General features: G+C 38.3%; 1 protein-coding gene across 8 annotated transcripts in view; it reads left to right on the forward strand.

The window, feature by feature from the left end:
• Positions 1 to 16,176, forward strand: part of LOC118423846 (ATP-dependent translocase ABCB1-like) — a 54,606-nt gene that overhangs the window by 31,701 nt on the left and 6,729 nt on the right. For 5 of the 8 annotated variants that reach the window (XM_035832126.1, XM_035832133.1, XM_035832125.1 and 2 more), the window contains 20 exons: positions 308 to 432; positions 872 to 1,043; positions 1,373 to 1,486; positions 1,884 to 1,994; positions 2,585 to 2,710; positions 3,431 to 3,546; positions 4,061 to 4,148; positions 5,092 to 5,262; positions 5,891 to 6,052; positions 6,718 to 6,772; positions 7,235 to 7,237; positions 7,644 to 7,658; positions 8,667 to 8,779; positions 9,590 to 9,733; positions 10,331 to 10,435; positions 12,650 to 12,727; positions 12,919 to 13,002; positions 13,437 to 13,640; positions 14,371 to 14,612; positions 15,655 to 15,811. In XM_035832126.1, the coding sequence (XP_035688019.1) occupies positions 308 to 432; positions 872 to 1,043; positions 1,373 to 1,486; positions 1,884 to 1,994; positions 2,585 to 2,710; positions 3,431 to 3,546; positions 4,061 to 4,148; positions 5,092 to 5,262; positions 5,891 to 6,052; positions 6,718 to 6,772; positions 7,235 to 7,237; positions 7,644 to 7,658; positions 8,667 to 8,779; positions 9,590 to 9,733; positions 10,331 to 10,435; positions 12,650 to 12,727; positions 12,919 to 13,002; positions 13,437 to 13,640; positions 14,371 to 14,612; positions 15,655 to 15,811 (2,385 nt within the window). Of the gene's footprint in view, positions 1 to 307; positions 433 to 871; positions 1,044 to 1,372; positions 1,487 to 1,883; positions 1,995 to 2,584; positions 2,711 to 3,430; positions 3,547 to 4,060; positions 4,149 to 5,091; positions 5,263 to 5,890; positions 6,053 to 6,717; positions 6,773 to 7,234; positions 7,238 to 7,643; positions 7,659 to 8,666; positions 8,780 to 9,589; positions 9,734 to 10,330; positions 10,436 to 12,649; positions 12,728 to 12,918; positions 13,003 to 13,436; positions 13,641 to 14,370; positions 14,613 to 15,428; positions 15,586 to 15,654; positions 15,812 to 16,176 lie in introns of all 8 variants that reach the window. The other 3 variants (XM_035832127.1, XM_035832128.1, XM_035832131.1) reach the window with 3 other exon arrangements.

Here is a 16,176-nt window from a genome sequence, read left to right on the forward strand (position 1 = left end):
TGAGAAGAGCTCTAGATTGGGAAATTACTTTGATGTAATAAACATCATTAACTAGCCAATTGATTCTATTCCTGGGGCAAAAACTTTGACGTGAAAAAAACAATACTTGTTTTAATTAGTAATGGATAATGAATGGCAGGTAGGCAGGCATAATGAATGAGGAATGGATGACTTGTTTTAGTAATAAATTTGGCAACAAGCAGTAATTTGCTGTCAGACTGGTTTAATAGGTCTCAATAGTAAAAATACTAAAATTGTTTAACTGTAACAGTAATACTAACTAGCTGTATAATTCCTGCAACACTAGATGGCCTCTGCTTTCACCGAGGATGAACAGGCTGCGTACGCCAAAGCCGGAGGTGTCGCAGAAGAGGTTCTCTCGTCCATGCGAACAGTTGCTGCCTTTGGAGGAGAAAAGAAGGAAGAAAAGAGGTACAAAATTATGTGTGAAATCTCAGTCTGTTTAGCCAGAGTACCATCCTACATAGTGACCGCTGGCTCAATCCTTTCCATGCATGGTTAGCGATCAAAAGTGTTGAGCCAGCGGTCACTATACAGAACGATACTCATTTTATCTTGAGTCTGTTGTCCTATATGTTGTGTCTTTGGGTAAGCACTTTGCATGACTTTCCTCACTCCACCCAGATGTAGAAATGGGTACCTGACTTCGGTTAGGGAGGTAAAAGGTGGTGGATGGAGAGGGTTGGGCTTCTGCCTTGCAATGTCATGCGTGCCCTAAACACAGTGGATAACAACGGTTACCTACTACCTCACAGTGTCGGAAAGGCTAATTGGGAATTTTACAATCTAGATTGTACATTTTGAATAGATATGTATGATGTTTTAAAAGTGTGATTGATATCATTTCTAGGTACAACGTGCATCTGGTGGAAGCCATGCGTATGGGAGTGAAGAAAGCGATCTCCGCTGGCGCGGGAATGGGCGTAACGTTCCTCGTGATGTTTGGCGTGTACGCGCTGGCCTTCTGGTATGGCTCGGACCGCGTACGAGCAGGAGAGTACACTCCTGGAGGTTTTCTGATCGTAAGTCTGACTCTTATGCCCGTTATGGTTAAATTAACTTTTATTAAATGGTTAAATTAATTTATTAAGTTAAAAGAAAATAAAAGAAAAAAACTATTTATCCCTTTTCTTCTAAGGATGTCTTTTTGTGCAAAATTTGTATTAGTTCCAAATTTAGTTAGAAGAGAGAATATCATGATCATGTTGTGCCCATTTACAATATTAGGACAAGTTTTCTTGATTGTGATTGTGATTGTTATGTGATTTTATCAAAGTTTTATACATAAACTCGAATTTTGCTGAAACATTTTCTAGAGTTGATCACCTGTTCTTTCCTACGATTGCTACAGACGTTCTTCTGCGTGGTGATTGGTGCCATGTCCCTGGGCCAGGCTGCACCAAACATCGAGTCCTTTGCGAAAGCGAAAGGTGCCGCTGCGTTCGTGTACAGTGTCATAGACAATGTAAGTTCAAAGTTTTTCCTTTTAAGAATTCTGCTCTGAAAGAAGCTGTTTGAAAATGGTCCATATTCGACTCTACATGCCTGTAGCAGGTCTGTAGCTAGAAAATGCATTAATCAACTTGTCAAGAGAAGAATAGTAGTCTAGCTGCAGTTTTCAACATTGTTGATAGGGGGCACTGCTGATTAGCACATGATACAGTTACTGTATTACTTCAGTCCTATGAAGGATTCTTGGATCCCACAATGTACATATTAGTCTGGGTTTGTTAATTTTTCCTTAATTTGATTATCTGAGTGTATGATGTTATGTTTCTAGCTACTGTTAATGGTAAAATTTCTTTTCCAAGAGGTTTGTTGACTTGAACTAAATCTCGTTTGCATTTTGATTGGTTGTTCAGGAACCAGTGATTGACAGCCTGTCGGAGGAGGGTCACAGACCCGACAGCTTGAAGGGCAACATAGAGTTTAAAGACGTCAACTTCACGTACCCAGCTCGTCCAGACGTTCCAGTAGGTCACAATACGTCATATTTTGCTTTCTTTCGCTTTGTGACATATCATGATTTTGAAATTCTATCAATTATACTATAGGGGCAATGTCAGAGTCTTTAGATATGTCAAAAATTTCTCCAAATATCAAAACTAAAAGTTGCAGTTGTTTACAGTGCAAACATATATCATATTCAGAAATCTTTCCTGTCACAACAAAAAGTACAGCAACTTTCATTAGGTTTATTACATTACTACGTACAGTACATATAAACAGACAAGTGTATACAAATGCATTATGTAATCTAATGTTTGATAAGTTGAATTTTAAGGAATGGATTTTTTGCTGTGCAAGACTTACATGATTGTATCGTCTTTAAGTTTGTGGTTACAAAGTTTTAGTTACCTAAGTTTGAAAAAAAATGTGTACAAACTCTGGCTGGATAGATTGGTTTCATATTTGGTGTGGTGGTTTGGGCCCCTTAGCAGCTTCTCATGGTACTGCAGCTTAACGTTTAATATATTGTGTTCTGAACAAGCTATGGTCATGATGTTTGGGTGTTTAATAGCTCTTGTTGGTACTGATTTTGTTGTTGCGATCTCATTACCAGGTGCTGCAGGGCTTGAGTCTGAAGGCTGATGTTGGCCAGACTGTGGCGCTGGTCGGGTCCAGTGGCTGTGGGAAAAGTACCACGGTTCAGCTCATTCAGCGCTTCTACGACCCACAGGAGGGAGTGGTGCGTTTTCATTTCATTCATCATTTATCAAAACATAATTATGAACTTATGTTTGGGTCGATAGTGTACTGTTAATATGTGGTTTTAATGGCGGAGTGGCTGGTTGATACCTTGGCAAAAATGGTGTGAAATGCAGCCCTTAAATGCTTGAAATTTTACTGCTGCTGTACTGTAGCATTAGTGACAACTGCCATGTTAATTTCACAGTTAAAATAGCTGTCCAAGATACTGTAAATGCATTTAAGTTTGTGGGGAGTTAATGTCACGGAAGCGTGAGAAATGACTTTTCGCGGTGGTTTTAAGTTCGCGGTAGCACCATGCACTGTAGTCTCTTACTGCCATGGAAAAATGTTTGTGGTAGTTTTAAATTCGCAGTGAAGCGACCAGCGCAAAAACTGCAAACATTAAACCAACGCGAAAGTTTCTGCATTTACAGTACCTCTACCATGCTGTCAAAATGACTAATTTTAACTGTTGACTGTTTTATATGAGATAAGTTGATAAATTGATAACTGTTTTTGCCAGACTCTATGCTACTTATTACTCATTTTTCCTCATTGTACCCCAATGTGGAAGAGCCGTTCATTGTATAAAAAGACTTCAGTTGTAAGATTTTGCAGTATCATCCATATAACATTGTACTACATCATCATGAGTACATGTACATGATTGTATGGTATCAGTGATGATTATCGATAATAACAAGTTTTGCAATGGCAGGTTGAGCTGGATGGCCAGGATATCCGATCCCTCAACATCCAATGGCTGAGGCAGCACATCGGTGTGGTGAGCCAGGAACCCATTCTGTTCGCTACCACCATCGCGGAGAACATCAGGTAGGTTTCGTTCTGTTCCTGTCAGGCACTGTCAAGATATTTTTCATGTAACTGTATCTCATTGAAGCTGTCACAGTAGCACATTGATGGTGGCACTTTATTTGAGCAATTTAATTGTGCTCATCAAATTTCATCAATAAAAGTGAACTCTTTTAAACTTTTTTGGTGTTTTTTTGTCTGTTTAGTCACATTTGTACAGTTTGCATGATACAGCAAAAGCACACCCCAATTGCCAGTGTACATGTATTTCAATGCAATTGTCAGGTTGGTGCAACAAAGCAAAGTTATCCAGCTGGACCACACCGGTTTGGGATTTGGAGATTGCGTAAAATTAACAGAAGTGTGCGTTAATCCTTTGTGCAATTAACTGGCTTCTACTATATTCCCATTGTAAAATCAAGGGTAGCACAAATTGAATTTAGGATGCAGCCAATGTGCGGCAGTTCAGTAAAATACCCGCTGAGCTTGATAATTCTATAATTGGAATTACAAAGTTATCCATTTAATGCTGTAGGTATGGCCGTGAGGATGTGACCCAGGCTGAAATCGAGAAGGCTGCTCAAGAGGCCAATGCACACGACTTCATCTCAAAACTGCCACAGGTACGTAAAGGGATACTGTGAATCTTTTAAATAGTTCCTATCGTGTCATCACTCACTCAACGGTTATACAGATGAATGAATTTATTGCTCAACAATCGCACAGGGTACAATGTATGGCAATTAATAACAACTAATAGCTAAAAAGTATACAGACAATAGTACTAAGAGGCTACATACAAAACAACAACAAAACATTATCCATAACAGTACAGTTATGTATGATTAATCTGGTCTCGCATTTGGAATACATTATAAAGAAACTGGCCTACGTAGACGGATATACATTTGTGTATGAGTTGAACATGAGAGCAATACATGGAAAATATCGCTTTCTGCACCAGTGAGAGAGATGTGTTAGATATTGTTTCTCTCTCTTACATACAGTGTATGTGTGCCTTACTGTGGTAGCCACTGAAACAAAGAAAAGAAACTTGCATTTTGCTGTGAGCCATTTACTGTACTCTGAACCTGCATAAATCATTGAACATGTATTTCAATGTCCCTAGTGCTGAAATGCCATCCATTTGATTTGTGTAAAATAAGTAGCTGCAATCCCACCTAAAATCATATCAGATTGAGGATTCACAGCTTTAGAGCCTTAATTCTTAGCCATTAGACTCATTTTGTATCTAATGAAAAGTATTATCCACTAATTTAAAAATAAATATCACAATATTCATATTCCAATGATGCGTAATACTGTAAATTCATTTTTTTTGTAATAAAAATGTTGTGTTTAAGTTTGCAGTTTTAAAAAATCTGTAGTGTAGTAGAAAGAAATGTTCAGGTAACATTCCCTGTGTCATGAAAACAGCAAAATGCGAACATTTCAAGAAGTGTCAGTGTCATATTTCATGCTTAGACTGATTTTGCTATGAATTAAGTGATGAATTTGCTTAAATCTCAATTTTGATAAAACTGAACTTCTTCATGTTCACCGCAGACATACGAGACCCTTGTCGGAGAGCGCGGCGCCCAGCTGTCTGGCGGACAGAAACAGAGGATCGCGATCGCCCGTGCGCTGGTGCGGGACCCACGGATCCTGCTATTGGACGAGGCCACATCTGCACTGGACACTGAGAGCGAGGCTACTGTACAGGCAGCACTGGACAAGGTTTGTTGGATGCTGTATTTGGGCTCTCAGTGGGTCTAACAAATACGTCTTGAATGGACCTATGGTCTAAATTATCAGACTGTTAGATAATATGAAACGTTTCCTTATCGAAACATGCGCAGAAATTTAAAGCAGTAAATGGAATTTGACATTTTGGGGTTCGTTTGGGATTATAAGTGTTAGTGAATTTTTCAAAAGTCATTTAAGTTTTCAAGCAATTTACAATCTTTTAATAGACTAGTGTAGTCAACATTTCCTTGGCTTCAATTTATGTACACATGTATGATATTGCATTGCATGATACTTTGTCTTCATCTTAAGCTATTATAACAGTTGTACTGTAATTGATTGTAGCCTGGTGTTTTTCCTATTCCATGTATCTCTCAGTGACATCCCATAGCCAATACTAGTACCAGCCCCTAAGGCATATCAAGGGCACTGGGAAAAACAATTAGTTTTGATAGAGCTGGTCTTGTTATTTTGTGCTCAAAATGGGTTGCATTAAATATCCATTTTATTTCTAGGACACATAGATTCAGGCTGTCTATAAACTTCCCCAAGTCAGTAATAGTCCATCTGTATGGAAACTCATCATAGAGTTTTACAAACAAATGTCTTTTTTTGCCAGGCCCGTATGGGTAGGACCACGATTGTCGTTGCTCACCGGTTGTCCACCATCAAGACTGCGGACATCATTGTCGGTTTCGAGAACGGAGTGGCGGTGGAACAGGGAACTCACGACCAGCTGATGGCTCAGCAGGGTGTTTACTATACTCTGGTCACTACACAGGTATGTATGGACACATGGACTGCTAGATACAGGATTAAGAATGGGTTTGATTCCTGATCATTACACGGTCACATTTCTCGTAGGTCATCTAATGCTATTTAAAATTTACAGTAGTAGGATTACTAAGCAGGCTGTGATGGCTGAATTTTTGCATGACACAGTTGTGTACAACTGTCCTAAGAATGCTCCCAGATTGCTATTGTATGATGATTGTACAACCAGAATGACTGCGCCCTTGAATTTTTTGTCATTGGGAATGACGCTAATACAATTTTCCTCACCCCACCCAGGTGTAAAATGGGTATTTGACTTTGGTTTTGGAGGTAAAATGCAGTGGAAGGAGAGGGATGGGCACTGCCTTTTAGTTTTACTACAGCCAAAATTGTGTGTTTATGCTATTTCACCTTTATTCCCAGGGTAACCTATATCTATTTTTTTTAATTGGAAAATTAAGGCAATATAGTTGACGGATTACAGCTTGAAACCACTGTCTGCTGACTTGATATCCCTAAATACTAGATTGTTTTTAAATTCAATGGATATAGATTACCCCATGGATAGAAGTTAGCTAGTGTTATATATAATACATTGTATATATTTATACTTAGTACTTTGCGTACCTATGACAAATTAAGCCTTATTGTCATCACTTGTTGTCTTTCCAGACATTTGCTACTGAAGATGAAGAAGAAGATGAAGAGACTGGAGAAGTGTATGCAGGTGTGTCTTGATGTTATCTTAGATGAAACTTTTGCCAATTTTCTGCTTTTTCTTTGGCTTTGAAACTGCCAATGCTTCCTTTAACTTGTGTAATCCACAACTTAATATTATATAACATTGGATTAAAAGAAACTACAAATTAAACATTATTACTGTTTGGGTACATGTATAATGTAAACTTTTTTCAACTGAAGATTAACCATTGTTTTTTTTTTCTTCCTGATTATAAACAAAAATGCCTTCAAATTTGCAGAAAAAAATTGTTCAACTCTCAAAAATATGAAAAACATTTGATGGTTTTTCAGTTATTTGTAAAATTGTACTATTTTAAATGTATATGTATGAAATGTATCATTCCTGTGTTTAACATCATTTTTAAATTTCTGACCCTATCATTGCTGTTGCAATGTCTATTGCAACACTGGCTTTCTTAACCATCAACGAATCAACAACCGTGTGTAGAAGGTACAAATTTGAAAATGTTTAATATGCACGGTGGCAAAGTAGTCTTGTGGGAAATAATTGATAGCAAACCCTTCCCTTTTGTAGGTCCTTATTGATATTGTGCATGGCAACAAATGCTTGATAATTGAATTGTGCCATGCATTGTGAAATTAAAGTGTTAAATTAAAGTGTTTATAGTATGTTGCTTCTGCCTTGCTTGCTTGCTGATTGCTTTTCTGCTTACATTTTCAACATAAAATGGGGGTTTACCAAAAAACTTACCACAGAATTTGTTTCATTTTCATTTGCTGCACTTGAATTTCTTTGCATTTCATTTCAATTAATATCATTTCATTGCCTTTCTTTGTGTTGATGTTTATGCAGAATTAATTTCTTATGCAATTCTTTCCGTTCCACGAAACTACAGAGGACTTAATGTCAGGTAAACAAAAAATCCTGACAAATTATTGTATTCTTGTGGTGAAGTAGATAGTTTGTGGCATGATGGGTGTTTTTATACAACATTTAGTCAATGGACCATTTTCATGGACCTTCAGCCATCTTGAATTTAGAGGTCAAAATACATTTTGCTATCATTGGCGTCATATATAACATAAACATAACATTACAAGTTATGTCAAAAGCTGCACTGACAATCAGTGCTGAAATCAATGTATTTTTCTTTCTCAGTGTCTTCAAACTTTAAGATTCGTGTGCTGTATGGTCAATGAAGTGGTCCATATAATAGTTTTCATAATTTTTTATAGACATACATTTTGTACAGTAACTGTTGTACTTAATGCATATCAAACTTGAAGAAAGGAAATGTAATGCATGCTTCTTTCTTAATCAATGTAAACAATTACCAGTGTATTACATTACATCATGTCAATACATATTCTTTCACAAATTTTGAAATCATTGCGACTATAAAATGTTAACTGTGCATGTCATGAAGATTTAGTGTTTTTTTCATAACTTAATTACTTTTACTTTGGTCGAGCTCCCGCTCGAGCCAAGCTTGAAACTTGTCTCCACTCAGTTTTTTCTATAAAACTGCTAAATAACAAATGATAGATTTCAGTTCTTGTGTCCTACCTCGTATTTTAAAGGTAAAACTGCTCAGTCAAGTGTCTTTCAGAATATTTTGAAACAATTGGAAAATAACTGTATTTTTGTTCAACCTGTATCACCACAAAAGGAAATGATAATATGTGTATTTTAAAAGAAATTAAAAACAACTAGCGTCCTAGGTGATCTTTTTGTCATTCAAAGTAACTGTGATGCTTGAAAACTGTGAAATTTAAAAAGTAAAATTTACATTAAAACCAGTAATGTCACAACGATAATTACCAAATTAATTAATTTTATGCATGGCTCAATCCTCCATTTTTTTAAAAATCATTTAAAATTTGTAATCTAAGGTGCTGACTATTTTTTTTTTCAACAGAGGATCTCGCGAAAAAGTCAAGTGTTGCCCTTACCCGGCAGATGTCAGCGAGGAAACTGGAACGAACCATGTCGGCCACGTCTAAGAAAAGCGTGAAAGATGAAGAAGAAGAGGTGAGTTTACTATGATCTTCATCATTTAGTGATAACCCTCACGTCGCTAAGGCCTAGGGGGAAAAAGGCTGTGTTTCCTGTTTCAGTCCTGAAAAAAATGGGGTCTTTAGGTAGGGATTAATTTTTTTAGGCTGGCCAAAACTCTAGTGAGACATACTGTAAATGCATTTAAGTTCGCAGGGATTTAAGTTCACGGGGATTTAATTTCGCAGAAGCGGGAAAAAGGACTTTTCGCGGTGGTTTTAATTTCGCGGTAACACAGTAGACTACAGTCTAATACCATAATAGAAAAATGGTCGCAGTGGTTTTAAGATTGCGAAAACCGCGAACACTAATCCACCGCGAAAGTTTCTGCATTTACGATATTACAATTTACAGTAGAGTTGAACAAAGTAAACTGAAATGGTTGACACTTGTCTTTCAATGTCAAACTTTGATTTTGTGCATCATTTGATAAGAAAGGAAGCAGGCTGGATAAACCTGACTCCAGTGCCCAACCCAAAAAAGTCTAGGGTTGGCAGGCTAGGTTTTTCTATGATAAACCTAAGTGAAACAGGAAACACAATATTTTTTACTAGACCTATAATAGGTGGTCCAGTATTGTATCAGTTATGGAGTTAGGCAGGCTAGAAAAGGTGAAATGAAAAAAAGAAAAACACAGGACAGTTTTAACACAAGCAAGAAAAAAAAGGACAAAAGGAAGTGAATTTAGGCAAAAAAAGAAGTATTTACAATGATCTTAAATTTGCAGTTGAAAAAACACACTAAACTTGTGAAATTTTCAACCTTTGTGTGAAATTGTATTTTCAGGAGGAGGTGCCAGACCCTGACATGGGGCGAGTGATGAAGCTGAACACCCCAGAGTGGCCCTACATCCTGGTCGGGACCTTCTGTGCCGCCATCAACGGAGCCGTCAACCCCTGCTTTGCCATCCTGTTTGCTGAAGTCTTGGGTGTAAGTCAACAATTAACTTTGTAGTCTCTGCATCACAAAACCTGTATATCACTTACTGTCTGACATCATAAATTATACCAGGACTGTGCTTCGAGCTGATACACACACACACACACACACAAGCACACACATACAAACACACACATACACACACACACACACACACACACACACACACAAGCACACACACACATACATACACACACACACACACATACACACAATACCTCCATTTTTCATGGAGGTAACCAACAGCATCAACATTTTTTTATAAGATTTTGTGGGCTAAGTCCTATGGCTTTCGTTAGGTATCAAATACTAGTAAGTGCATGTAGCTCTCACTAATTGTGTTTTGTTACTTGTTTGTTGTGTTTTGAACGTAGCCTACAAAAATCTATGATAACCCTTGTGTGTGTCATGAGAACCATCATTATATGATAATTGTTCTGAATTTACCTGCCTTGACCGGCTTATGTCACTTCATCCTAGCAGCTGTAAAAGAGAAGCTTTTTACAGTTCAGACAGAGTCAACAGTTGCTAAAGTGTGTAAATTGTAGGGATGGGAATAAAATGGAGGTCTAATGTTTTGTATTCCAGGCCTTTGGTATTGCAGACCCAGTAGAGCAGGAGAAGAAGACCACACTGTACGCTCTCCTGTTCCTGGCTATTGGTGGAGGATCCATGATCACCATGTTCCTACAGGTAAATAAATTTTTTAGTTTGTATGGCGTATACCCAGTCAGCTGCCTCAAGGCACAACACACCAGGTTTGTACTGAAGAGTACAATATGCATATCCGGACAGATTTATTTGATCTACTCACACTGGGTCAGTTCCCTGTTAAAGTCTAAAAGATACGTTTTTCAATTTTGTATTTCTCTCTCAAGGCCAGCCCGTTATAAGGTCTCATTACACAATTTCGCCGTCCCATAGGAATACAGCTTAAATCACACAACTTCTATGCCCGCAAATCCAATTAAAAAACAGTATTCTGGAGATGTTTTGCTTTCTATTGCAAGTGCACTAGTTCGTTGGGCAGTAAAAAAAATGACACCCAAATCTAGCCGACTCAACTATAAGTTATCGGATTTCAAACTGCGAGTACCCAATAGCCGCACGAGGGCCTTTTGAGCAGAGAAATGCCTGGTGGCAGCACTCAAAACAAAGGAACATACACGTCCGCAAATCGATGCCGCAGGGCTTTTTTTAAACCGGGGAACGGGGGCGCCGCGCCCCGATACTATCTACCTGCGCCCCCTTACTCAAATTACTGATTGTACTTTCTCTTTCAATGTAGCATTACTTTACCATATTCACAACATGCAGTCTGTTTCAAACTGATCCTTTTTCCAGTGAACATGTAACAGAAACAACAAACAATAATGTATCTTATTATTACAAGCTTCATTACTCTCAAAATATCCCAAAACAGATTAATAAAACCACAAAAATAGCAATTTCTGGCTTTGAGTAAAGCACACAGCAGCATGCCCACGTTCTCATTGATAAGTTCATGGGAGGTTGGAAGAGTTCATTTTAAGTAGTAACAGGGAAAACATCTTTTTCATGGACTGTAAATTAAACATCCTTTCTTGGAAATATTTGAATCCATATTGCACATTAAATTCAGATGGGTAAATCACTACACAAAAGTAGTTAAAAACATAGTAATCTATACTAACCATCACATCAAAATGTTGTAAATAAAATCTTTCCCCCAATAGATTTCTAAGAACTGCAACATCCTTCTGTTGTTAGCTCCTCCCCTTTCTGTCTGGCCCCACCTACCTGACTCCACACACTGGCTACAACTCTTTTGATGTGAAACATGATATCCCTGTGACACACTGATACAGCAGAGATTGTATCAAACTTGAAAAAGTGTGAATATAACAGATCAAGTCTGCAGTTTCTCACAACATTGTAACAAAACATTTGTTGACGATTTAGCTGTACAAAATGAATATTTTATCTGCATATAACATACAAGGCTCAACATAGTGGTACAGAATGTATATAAAAAACTTGACTTGACTTGTATATAAATCTTTTGACTATTTTAAAATTTGTATACAAATGTTTATATTGAGAAACATTCTTATTAAGTGCTAAATGTTGATATTGAGAAAGAAGAATAGCCTTTGAAGGTGTTGCACAATCCAAAAGAACTACAAAAATGTAACAAGTTTAGCCAGTTTTTTCATTGTGTTAATTGTATCTTACAGGCTACAAAATATGCCTTCTTGTAGTTTTACATGGTAAGGACAAACACACATTCAAGCCATGATTTTCCCCTTGAAGTAGCCTCAAAATGTCCCATTTTTACCTCATATTTTCAAAGGCTTCGCACAGCGGAAGGGGGGAAAACCCCCTTCCGCACCAACCCCCCGCTTGGTCGCTCCGCTCCCTCGCCACACTGACCAAGCTCCCTCATACTAATTTTTTCTAGAAAAACCCCTGGATGGCATTACGAAACTTTCCGGCATGATCATAGGAGTAATATACTAGCTTTCATCTCAAATCCTTCTTATATCAAGGGGGGGCGATGTAAGGGAATTTATCATCCACCTAAACACAAGCTTTTGACTCCAAATCATTTTTTGGGCACGGACTCTTTGTACATGTACCTACGTACTCGGAGTAATACAGGAATGAGACCATAATAGAAATCATGGCTAGTTAGGCGACCTTGGCTGCCCCCCAAAAAGACAATCTTGTAGGTAGCTACCAACCCCAAGATTCCAGAGCAGTAATCAAAAACACAATATTTTACAGGCCTAAGTAACTTTACAATTCAAAAAAAGATTCTGTTGCAATAACATGTCACATTTTAGTGTCTGTCCTTGGTGCTGAATGACATGCACAGTGTTGTTAGTTACATTTATCCTTCTCACCACCATTCTTCACTGTCTACAGGGCTACTGTTATGGAAAGTCTGGAGAAATGCTGACTATGAGACTCAGGCAGATGGGCTTTAGCGCTCTACTCAGACAGGTCAGTCTAGTGGCAAAATTAGTCATTAGTTTATTGAATACAATTGTACATTCAGCTGTTCAGTGTTTGGCTTTGATATTCCTTTGTGGTATTGCAATGGGAATTGATTTTGACCCAAGTGTAGAATCTTGCTTTTAATTTTTGTAATTAGTATATTTACATGTGAGGATCTTTCCATATATCTCTCAAAGGAAATTGGCTACTTTGATGACCACCAGAACAACACCGGAGCACTGACCACTAGACTGGCCGTGCAGGCATCACAGGTCCAGGGGGTAAGGACAGATAATATATTCTTCTGTTTCTCATTTGTAGTTGTGATATTAATAAATTTTGTACATCTTGTTACCTTTATGAAAAATGGAGGTATTGTTTTTGGTGTGTGTGTGTGTGTGTGTGTGTGTGTTTGTCTGTCTTTGTACCGTTTCTAGATATTTGTAGTTAGCAAACCTTAAGAACCTCTGGATGGATTTTGATGCTATTTGATAGAGAGATCTTTAAGTGTCTTTTCCTTGTCTTCTTTACACAATCGATTAAAGCAGGACATTTCTTGAAAAAGCCAATTTTTACAGGTTTTATCTTTTTTGTTAGCTATTTCATAATTATATAGGCATGGATGTATTAAACACTTTCAACATGGTAGATGCTGAAATAAGCATTCATGCATTTCAGAGTCAATCAGGTTACAGAATTTGATTCCTGTTTTCAGGCTACGGGTGCTCGCCTTGGCACTATCGTACAGAACATCTTCAACCTGGGAGTGGCCGTGATCTTGGCTTTCATCTATGGGTGGCAGCTGACCCTCCTGTGCCTCGCCTTCGTTCCCTTCATGATCTTCGCTGGTTTCCTGCAAATGAGGATGTTGGCTGGCTACTCTAGCGAGGAAAAGAAGGCTGTAGAGGATGCTGGGAAGGTAGGTCAAAGGTCAATGTAGGGGAAGGAAGCAAGCAGAAGTCTTCTACAAAATATAACTGAGGTTTTCTTTCATTAGAGCATTGTGAGCATAGCAAAACCTGTATTGAATTAGCTCCCACGCTTGGGGGCCGCCATTTTGTTTCCCAAGTGAGTGGTGTATGATGGGAACTGGTGAGGTGTTACATGCAACTGTGATGTGAAATGTTAGGAGCATATTTTTGTTTTGAACTGTAATCAGATTGAATTTTGCCTTTTTATGTTCAAATTTTAACTAATATTTCCAATCCTCTCCTTCTCGTACTAAGTATTGTAAGATTTGTTCTTTGTAATCACAAATAAAAGAATTTAAAATTTGCACTTTTAGGAAAAGCCATCCCCAACAGATCCAGTCTCAAAGCCACACTTTCATACTACATTTTGTGAATATGCTGTCTCACTTTTGACTGTCCTGGCCCAGTTGATACATTTGGAAACTGTTACAAAACCTGCATCTGCTGGGGCCGTCTTACATGTGGCATGCAGTTCTTGCCCCTGTGGAACTTAGCGCCAGTAGACAAGAGGGTGGAGAAGGAAGTACACACCCCTCCTTCACCATAAAAAGTCATGTGCAGGCCAGGCAGACAGGTTGCCAAAACCTCGATGGCGAGTAACTGTCTGCCTGCCATTGTCTTCCAAGACAAAGGAATGCCAACACACACAATGACTGGGGTTTTGTTCTTTTGCTACAGACGGCTGTCGAAGCTGTCGAAAACATCCGCACGGTCGCCTCCCTCAGCCTCGAGAGGAAGTTCTGTGACATTTACGCCGACAAACTGAAGGGTCCGTTCCAGAAGTCTCAGAAGAAGGCCCACATCACGGGGCTGGGGTTCGCCTTCTCCCAGTGCATCATCTACTTCGCATACGCCGCCATTTTCCGCTTTGGAGCGTGGCTGGTCGCGAACGGACACATGAACTTCAGGGATGTGTTCCTGTAAGTTATAGATTGTGTATTTTAGATATGTATGGCGAAGAAAGATGATGATTGGTGGATTGATTGATTGATTGAAGTATTGACCAATTGATTTCATTTTTGATCTTTAAATTGATTTCATTGTTGCTTGATTTGATAGCTGGTTAGTTGACCCATCAACTTATTGATTTTATTGGTTTATTCATTGGTGGAAGATATGGAGACTTGAAATCAAGGCTGATAATGAAGGATTAATTGATTGATGGATTAAAATATTTATCTATTACTTGTTTGGTTGCTCTAATAACATCAATTTACTAAATGATTCATATGCTGAAATGAATATTATCAGTTGATTATTTTCTTTCTTTTAACCTTGAATTGTTGATAGACAACTAATTGTTTTGGCCAATGATCAATTGACAAAACCACTTAACTATTGCAGATGTATTTGCTTTTTCAACTGATCAATGTACTGTTTATTTAATTGCTATGTAAAAATGAAAGAAAGATACTGTAAATGCATTTAAGTTCGCGGAGATTTAATTTCGCGGTAGCGGGAAAATGGACTTTTCACGGTGGATTTAATTTCGCGGTAGCACAATGAACTGTAGTCTCTTGCTGTTATGGAAAAATGTTCGCGGTGGTTTTAAATTCGCGGTGAAGCGTTCGCCGCGAAAACCGCGAACATTAATCCACCGCGAAAGTTTCTGCATTTACAGTATTGATTGCCTGGCAGATTGACTGACTAACCAACTGATTGATTGATTGATTGATTTGGTTGATTGACTAACCGTATGAGAGATAGATCACTAAAATGCTTGCTGTTCCAAACAGTGTTCTTGGTGCCATCATCTTTGGAGCCATGGCAATTGGTGAAGCCAACTCCTTTGTACCAAACTATGCTAAGGCAAAGACTTCGGCCACCCTCATGTTTCGTTTAATCGACCGAAAACCCGCCATAGACAGCTCCAGCCAAGAAGGCGAGATACCCGTAAGTTTCATACATGTACATGTATAATTTGTATAATAAGATGTTTCGTCTTTTTTTCATTCCTCACAGCGTGCTAGGTGCCATCATCTTTGGAGCCATGGCTATAGGACAAGCTAGTTCTTTTGCCCCAGACTATGCGAAGGCAAAATCTTCTGCGACCAAAATGTTCCAGCTTTTCGACCGACAGCCGGCTATCGATAGCTCTAGCGAGGAAGGGGAAAAACCAGTGAGCTTTGCATGACAGTTTTCTTATATATTTCACTCCATACGTCTGGTATAGGAGTGAAACATATTGTTTTTATGTTTATATTTCACTCTACACCATACTGGTGTAGGAGTGAAATATACTGTTTCTTCTTCTCTCTCTCCTTTTTCTTCTTCTCATGCCTTTTGGCCAAATTGATTAATCTTTTTTTTTTCCACTTTTGGACCAAATGTCTCAAATGCCCCCTTTCAGGCCAAATACTTCCAGACCATATTTTCTTCTTTTTTTTTTTTTAAATGGACCTTTGAAATATTTTATTGGCGTTTTTTGGCCATCTTCAGACCAAGAATGGAACAGCCCATTATGGAATAATCCACAATGTGGGA

This window comes from Branchiostoma floridae, chromosome 10 (genome assembly GCF_000003815.2).
Source record: "Branchiostoma floridae strain S238N-H82 chromosome 10, Bfl_VNyyK, whole genome shotgun sequence".
In the NCBI taxonomy this organism is placed as follows: domain Eukaryota; kingdom Metazoa; phylum Chordata; class Leptocardii; order Amphioxiformes; family Branchiostomatidae; genus Branchiostoma; species Branchiostoma floridae.